Raw genomic sequence first — 8284 nt, forward strand, 5'->3', positions numbered from 1 at the left:
TCTTCGCTCTCTCGTTGGGAGCTTTCTGAGCCCGGGTAAGTGACTTAATTCCTTTAACCTAAGTTCCCTCATCTGATGATACCTACCTTACTGCTTTTTGAGAGGATTAATGAGATAAGCCACTGAAAGCAGGGGGCCCCAGAGGGCCTATAATCAGCAGCCACTGTTAGGATAGTGGTCGCATCTGCCCCTCCTTGGTGTCTGAGTTTATCACCTTCCCCCCGGGGCTGCCTGTGGAAATGTCCTGCCTCCCCAACCATTTGGAAGGTCTGGTTCAGCCCCTGACAATTTAGTATCATGGCCCCCTGATGCTCATACCCCTGGGAAGTACCTGCTCTTTAGAGAAAAACACACTGAGAATTTAGTTTCTACCAAGGACTGTGAGAAAGGAAGACTTCCTCTGTCCTGGGGCTGTCTCCCTCCCAGTGGGACTGGGGCCCAGCAGCCCAGGACAGTCCCTCCTAGCATGTTTACTGGACAGAGTTCCCTGAAGGAGGTAAACTAGCATTAACAGGGGCAGTACCACAAAAGCCCCACCCGCCCACAATCACAAAGCTCTCACTCTAGAATAATAATATAGAATAGAATGGAACACTCCTATAACCAGAAATATTGGTTGAGCTCTTACTATGTGCTAGGCACTTTTCTCAGCTCTTTTAATTTCCCATAATAAGTAGGGACTATTTTAGAGCAAGGGACATTGAAGAACAGAGAGGGTAAGTAACCTCCCTAAGTTGCACAGCCTCCCCTGTCTGCCTTCAGAGCACATGCTCTGCTACAGCTGCCCTCTGTTTCCCTGCGCCCCGTGGGCTTTGCATTAAAAACCCAAAGATGAGTACAAGTCAGTTCCTGTACCTGAGAAAGCCAGAAGTTAGCCCTTTAAGATAGGACAGGTCAAGCAGCAAATTTAAGTAACGGTACCAAGTCAAACCTAGGGCTTTTGACTTCTGAGCCCCTTCTCTGTTCTCATGAGCTCCCTTCTATAAAAGTCTCAAAGTTCTTTTGATCATCGATCTAGGGAGACCACGATCTTTCCCCCCAAGGCAAAGGTTTGGGATCCCTCCTCTGCCGTCCCCTCCTGCCTTCTTCCAAGCACCTGCATAGCCCATCCCCCTCTCAGCCTTGGGAACTGTGATAAGTGGCCATTTGCCAACCTCTCAGCTGGATGATTTTAGTCAGCTAAAATCTGCACCTCCAGCCTTAACTGATTACGAAAGAGAGCTCTGCAGAATAGTCTGTGATGCAGTAAGCATCTTACTCTTAGATGTTTGACTGGTCTTTTTTTTTTTTTTTTTTTTTTTTTTTGAGGAAGCTTAGCCCTGAGCTAACTACTGCCAATCCTCCTCTTTTTGCTGAGGAAGACTGGCCCTGAGCTAACATCCGTGCCCATCCTCCTCTACTTTATACGTGGGACGCCTACCACAACATGGCTTGCCAAGCGGTGCCATGTCCACACCCGGGATCTGAACCAGCGAACCCCGGGCTGCCAAAGCGGAACGTGCGCACTTAACTGCTGCACCACCGGGCTGTCCCCCTGAATGGTCATTTTTAATAAAAGCTCATTCACTCACCTGTGTGTTCTGTGGGCCAGTCACGAGACCACTCTGAGACCCAGCTTCCTCCCCTGTCAAGTGGTAGGTGTGGCTATCAGGACAAATCTCTAAATACATAAGAAAGCAGGCCCTACATTAACAAAGGTGAAGGTCACTGTTAAGGGAGCTTAGAAAAGAGCTGCTTGCTGGGGGACGTGCCGAGCCCAACAGAGAGAAGTGTAACGAACAGGGATGTTTGCAGCAGGGATGTTTGCAGTGTTCGCAGCGGGTATGTTTCCTAGCAAAGCTGAGGGCGAATTTGGCATCAAAAAAGATGGCATGATGAAGGCATTTGGAAGCTGGCTTGAGAGAAGGTGAGATGGCAACAGCATAGCTTAGTGTAGGGCCCTGGCCCAGAGTGGGGCCACCCCTCTGTCCTCCTTGCTCCCTTGACCAGACATAACCGGCTCATGGCCTGGGCACAACAATTCACTTAGCACAGTTAGTGAGCTGGACCAGGTGCAAGGCAATGCTGAGACTGTGATAAACAAGACAGATAACTTCCCTGCCCTGAGGACGTTTATACTCCACCAGAGGAAACATGAAACGAACAGTAAAGGTATCGGACAGTGTAAGTACCATGAGAATTAAAATAGGGGACAGAGTTTGGCTGGCAGTCTTTGAGTGGTCTGGGAAAACCCCTGAGGAGATGTGACATTCAAGATGAGGTGTCAGTAAGACCAAGTCTACCCTGCAGTGATGGTGGGACCAGTGTTCCCAATAGAGGGAACCACCAGTTGAATGAACTGGGGAGTGTTTGACGGCAGAGAAGGGCAGGAAAGGGAGAGAGAGCTCGGAGATGAGATCCAAGAGGCAGGCAGGGGCCAGGTCATGAGGGATTTGTGAGCCAGGTGTGAGGAGCTCCCCAAGGGAGTGGGTGGGTGAAGGGTGAGAGAGCGAAGACAGTGGTGCTTAGGAAGCTCTGCAGTGAAGGGGGTCAGGTGGGGAATGTGCGGGTCAAGGGAAGGACCTTCCCCCGGAGGGAGGGAGTGGGCTGAGAGTTACTGCATTCAGATAAGCAGGAAGGAGGGCAGGAGCTGGGTTCGCTTTTAGGAAGCCTTGAGGATTCGGTAGTGGAAAGGTTGGAAACCGTCTCTGGTCGTCTTTTTTCCTCAAGGAACTGTACGCTGAGGCTGGTGAGGGGTGGGGCAGGAGCAGCCTGGCTTGTGGGAAAAGCTTTGAAGAGGGGTGTGCAGGAGCAACCCTGCTCCCCAGGAGGTCAGGGGACCTGTGTGTCCCACCCCAGCTGCAGATCCTCAGGCTGTGTCTCCTACCCCAGGATGGTGTGGGCAGAGGGGGCCCTCCTGCTTCAAGGCTGGGTGACCTGGGGTTGGGTGTGTCTCATGTTGGATCCTCGATTTTTCCCCCCACAGTGGCCCTACCACTGTCCAAGGAGCTGTGATGGAGGAGACGCAGACAGAACTCGGCATCGAGCCCCCTCTGAGTCAGGAGACGTTTTCAGATTTGTGGAAACTGTGAGTGGAGGCCTCTTGGGAGGGGCGGGTTCACTGCCCAGCCTCTAATAACTGCTACCCTCTTCTGCCTAACCCACCCCAACCCCCAGACCCTTAGTGGAGACCTGTGGGAAGCAAAACCAGTACTGACTCTCCACTCTTGTCTTTCAGACTTCCTGAAAACAATGTTCTGGTAAGGACTGGGAGTGGGAAGGGACCGGGGGCTGCAGGGCTGGGGGGCTGGGAACCTGGCCCTCTAACTCTTGTTTTTCCCATCCACAGTCCCCTGACCTGTCCCCAGCAGTGAATAATCTGCTGCTGTCCCCAGATGTTGTGAACTGGCTGGATGAAGGCCCAGATGAAGCCCCCAGAATGCCAGCAGCTCCTGCACCACTAGCCCCTGCACCAGCCACCTCCTGGCCCCTGTCATCCTTTGTCCCTTCCCAAAAGACCTACCCTGGCTGCTATGGTTTCCGTTTAGGGTTCCTGAATTCTGGGACAGCCAAGTCTGTTACTTGCACGGTTAGTGCCCCTGAAGGCCTGGCTTCCATGTTTGATGTCGGGCCATATCCCTCGGGGTTTTTCTGTAGAACTTTGGGATTCCTCTTTGACTTTTGGCTTCTTGTCAGTCTTTCTACAGTTTACGTGTTTTGTCTGAGATCTCTGACCTCTGTTCCAAAGTTAAATTTTCCTCCTTGACCTTTGGCTTTCATCCTTCCTGTCCTGCTCTCAGCATCTCTCATGGGACCATGGAGCTTTTCTTTTTGCTTCACTCTCATTCATGCCTTGGCTTTTGTAAATAAGCTTCTGGGGTGTAAACCCCAACCCTGCCATCTGTAGCTCCCACCCCGCACAGTGCATGGCTTCCAGTTGGTACTTAAACAGTGTTTGTTCCTTTGACCCCCTGGGCACGGTCTCCTGACCTTCCATTTGTTCTCACTCCTTTTCCTACAGTACTCCCCTACCCTCAACAAACTGTTTTGCCAGCTGGCAAAGACCTGCCCCGTGCAGCTCCTGGTCAGCTCACCACCCCCACCCGGCACCCGTGTCCGGGCCATGGCCATCTACAAGAAGTCAGAGTTCATGACGGAGGTCGTGAGGCGCTGCCCCCACCATGAACGCTGCTCTGACAGTAGCGATGGTGAGTGGTCGGGGGCTGCTGATGGGATGGGGCTGGTGCCCCGAGTCCTCAAGGCCCTGATTCCTCCCTGATTGCTCTTAGGTCTGGCCCCTCCTCAGCATCTCATCCGGGTGGAAGGGAATCTGCGTGCTGAGTATTTGGATGACAGAAACACTTTTCGACATAGCGTGGTGGTGCCCTACGAGCCACCTGAGGTCTGGTTTGGCAACTGGGGTCTCTAGGAGGGTCTAGAGGGGTTTGTCAGTGGCCATCCAGATGGGAGATGGGGGACTTTGTCCTGCTTCTTAGTCGACCTCCCCACAACCTTGTGAAGAGTGCAGAGCAGACCAGTTATCCCCATTCCACAGCTGAGGAAACTGAGGCTTCCAGAGACTGTAGTGCTGCCCAGGGCTGCACAGCCTCACTTTGGCCTGTGTTCTCTCCCAGGTTGGCTCTGACTGTACCACCATCCACTACAACTTCATGTGTAACAGCTCCTGCATGGGCGGCATGAACCGGCGGCCCATCCTCACTATCATCACCCTGGAAGACTCCAGGTAGGGACTCAGGTGCCGCCCTTCACACTGGCACACTCTTCCCCAGCCTCTGCCTGTCTGTCCCCTGGGCCCTGCCCCCCCAGCACTTTCTCCCATGCTCCCACCCGCTGTCCCTCTCACTGTCATCGCCTTTGTAGAATCTCCTCTGCTCCTTCCTTCCACTTTGCTGTTCTCTGGCTGTGGGACCTGTCTTACCGGCAGCTTCTCAGTATGCCTAGAGCTGGAACTTAGGCTCAACACAGGATGAGGGTGGTTGGGAGTAGGTGGGCCTGGCTCACAGGAGAGCAGGGAGCTAGGGCCCACCTTCCTTACTGCCTCCTGCTCCCCTTCTTACCTGGGTAGTGGTAATCTGCTGGGACGGAACAGCTTTGAGGTGCGTGTTTGTGCCTGTCCTGGGAGAGACCGGCGCACAGAGGAAGAAAACTTCCGCAAGAAGGAGGAACCTTGCCCTGAGCCGCCTCCTAGGAGCACTAAGCGAGGTAAGCGGGCAGGACAAGAAGAGTTGGAGGAGGCAGAGAGGGTGCAGTTCTGTCCAAAATTCACTCTTCTCACCTTTCTTTGCCTCTTTCCCAGTATTGTCCAGTAACACCAGCTCCTCTCCCCCACAAAAGAAGAAGCCACTGGATGGAGAATATTTCACCCTTCAGGTACCAAGTCTGGGAGAAACAGATAGACAGTCTCTTACCCCAACTCAGTGGGATGGGATAAGGAAGGAAAGATGTAAACATAGCAAATGCCAGGTTAGGCTCAGCTTTTCTGTCCACCCTCTCTGTTCATGGCCTCGCTCTTGTAGTCAATATTATTGGGTCGAAAGATTTAAATGTCAAGTCTAGGGGCTGGCCCCATGGCCGAGTGGTTAAGTTCGCGTGCTCTGCTGCAGGCGGCCCAGTGTTTCGTTGGTTCGAATCCTGGGTGTGCACATGGCACTCACTGCTCATCAAGCCACGCTGAGGCAGCGTCCCTCACGCCACAACTAGAAGGACCCACAACGGAGAATATATAACTATGTACCGGGGGGCTTTGGGGAGAAAAAGGAAAAAATAAAATCTTTAAATGTCAAGTCTAGCACTCAAAATGCTCTTTTCCTCTTAACTGCTTTGCCTGCGATTGGGGCATTTGCCATCAGGGGGCAGTGGTGCCTCTAGATAGTGGCTCCTTGTTGCGCCTAACTTCAGAATACCAGCTTGTAACATGATGCACATTTTAAAGGACCATCTTTCTTTACTTATTTATTTATTTTGCTGAGGAAGATTCACTCTAAGCTAACATGTGTTGCCAATCTTCCTCTTTGTATGTGAGCTGCTGCCACAGCATGGCCATGGATGAGTGGCGTAGGTCTACACCCAGGAACAGAACACAGCCTACCAAAGTGGAGCATGCCGAACTTAACCGCTAGGCTACTGGGGCTGGCCAGGACCATCTTTCAAAAATAAAATTGTTAAAGAGAACATGAAAATGGTTCTATGACTTTACCTAATACTTCTCTGTCCCCCTCCTCCCTGCCACAGATCCGTGGGCGTGAACGTTTTGAGATGTTCCGAGAGCTGAATGAGGCCTTGGAGCTGAAAGATGCCCAGACTGGAAAGGAGCCAGGGGGAAGCAAGGCTCACTCCAGGTGAGTGACCTAGGTCCCCTCCCCTCCTTCCTATGTTGGGAAGCCATAGGATTATATTCTAATCCTTCCTTCGAGGTAAAAGGCAACTGATCCCTTCCCATCAGGTCCCAGCCCTGTCCATTCTTTAGTCTTCCTTCAGTTGTATCATACAACTATTTTCCTGGCTTGGGGGGTGGTACACAAACCCCTTTGGGACCTTTGAGAGGTCCCAAAGCCAGATGAGCATGGATATTTCTTTGCCGTTTCCAGCAACCCCAAGCTCAGAGCTAGGGTCTCAAATAGAGGCCTGGTAACTGTGGAAGTGTTGGGCAAAGCCAGAGTTGCGGGTCATATTCCCAGCCCTGCAAAGTACTACTGAGTCCTGTGTGGCCTTGTTACTCCCCCACTCAGGCTCAGTTTCCTCATCTGTCAAATGGGGTAAGGGAAGATCAAGAGATTAATACACACACATATCCCAGGGTGCTCAGTAAACATCTGCCGTTGGTAGTGACCATTTTTAACTTAAATTCCCCTGCTCCGGCCTTGGGTCCTTCAAAGCCCCTCTAGGAAGAGGGACCCAGAGCCTTTCACTTGACTGATGTCATCTCCTCTCCTCTCCCTTGTCTCTCCCCAACAGCCACCTGAAGTCTAAGAAGGGGCAGTCTACCTCCTCCCATAAAAAGCTGATATTCAAGAGAGAAGGGCCTGACTCAGACTGACATTCTCTGCTTCCTGTCCCCTGTCGACACCCCACCCTCACCCCCCTTCCCTGGCATTTTCGGGTACGCGGGAGCTTGAACCTCTGCTTGCTACAGGTGTGCCTCAGAACCCCCAGGAATTCTTCCATTTGCCTTGGCCTGGGGTCCCAGGAAAGAAGTTGGCCTGCACTGGCGGTTTTTTGGGGAAGTGGGGGGTGCTGGGACGTTCCAGCTTGTCTTTTAAGGTTTTTATTGTGAGAACGTTTGAGAGAGGTAGCAAAATGTTTCTGTGTGAAAGGAACATTTTAGAACCAACCAGCCATACAGTGGGCTGGAAGCCCAGTTCTCCACCGTACTAGCCAGGGAAGCTGGCTAGTTGTTGGATTTCTCCTAACATCATTGTGCACATTTATAAAGTGCTGATAATTGTACCCACCTCACGGGGTTTGTTGTGAGGGGTAATGAAATAATGTATACCTGATCCTGGAACTACCGTTTATGACACGATGTCTGGGACTTGTTGCTGTCATGGAGGCTGGCTCCCTGTCCCCCCCGGTGGATGGGTTGATAGTTTCTATGATTGGGCAGCTAGTTCAGGAGAGGGAATTTCCAAGTCTCTTTTCTGCTGGCCCGGCCAAATCCTGTCTAACCTCTGGGTGAACCTCAGCACCTAAAAGGAAATCTCACCCCATCCCGCGCGTGGAGGGTGCCATCCCTGGTGTACCTCCCAAGATCTGTTTTACTTCCTCCACATGCTCAGGGCCGATTCCTTTTGCACTCTGCAAGGCACATCTGCATTTGTCACCCGCACCCCTTCTCTTCCCTTTTTATATCCCATTTTTATATCAGTTTCTTATTTTACAATAAAATTTTTCTACCACCTGTGTGTCTGCAGGATGTGTGCCTGGGGCCTACAAGGCAGGGGTGAATAAGGAGGTGACGTTGGGAGGCAGCCACCTGAGTCTCCAGGGAGTGTGGGCCGGGGGCCCAATGCCCGGGTTCCGGTAGGAGAACAAAAGCTGGAGACTGGGTCAGTCTGCAGGCTGCATGACAACAAGGGAGGGGGTGACTCCATTCATAACTCAGGAACCAACTGTCCCTCCTCCCCTCCTGCCAGGGCTGGCACAAGGTTCTCCTGCCCCTGCGTCTAGGATTGGGCTGCTGCCCCCTTGTCAGCCTCTCACCAAGGATTATGGGATTTAAATGTCTGATTTAGCAAGCCTGAGCCTCCGGGTTGGCCATCTGCTCCAGGGGAAAGGGGCAGGATAC

General features: G+C 52.2%; 1 protein-coding gene across 1 annotated transcript in view; it reads left to right on the top strand.

The window, feature by feature from the left end:
• The window catches only part of TP53 (tumor protein p53), an 18610-nt gene extending 10715 nt beyond the window's left edge, over positions 1-7895 (top strand). Inside the window, exons 2-11 of the mRNA XM_046675439.1 lie at positions 2966-3067; positions 3218-3239; positions 3329-3568; positions 4001-4187; positions 4269-4381; positions 4614-4723; positions 5066-5202; positions 5297-5370; positions 6232-6338; positions 6955-7895. Of these exons, the coding sequence (XP_046531395.1) occupies positions 2994-3067; positions 3218-3239; positions 3329-3568; positions 4001-4187; positions 4269-4381; positions 4614-4723; positions 5066-5202; positions 5297-5370; positions 6232-6338; positions 6955-7036 (1146 nt within the window). The 5' untranslated portion in view covers positions 2966-2993 and the 3' untranslated portion in view covers positions 7037-7895. The remainder of the gene's footprint in view (positions 1-2965; positions 3068-3217; positions 3240-3328; positions 3569-4000; positions 4188-4268; positions 4382-4613; positions 4724-5065; positions 5203-5296; positions 5371-6231; positions 6339-6954) is intronic.
• Positions 7896-8284: the final 389 nt, after the last annotated feature.

Source organism: Equus quagga, chromosome 11 (genome assembly GCF_021613505.1).
Source record: "Equus quagga isolate Etosha38 chromosome 11, UCLA_HA_Equagga_1.0, whole genome shotgun sequence".
Classification (NCBI taxonomy): Eukaryota; Metazoa; Chordata; class Mammalia; order Perissodactyla; family Equidae; genus Equus; species Equus quagga.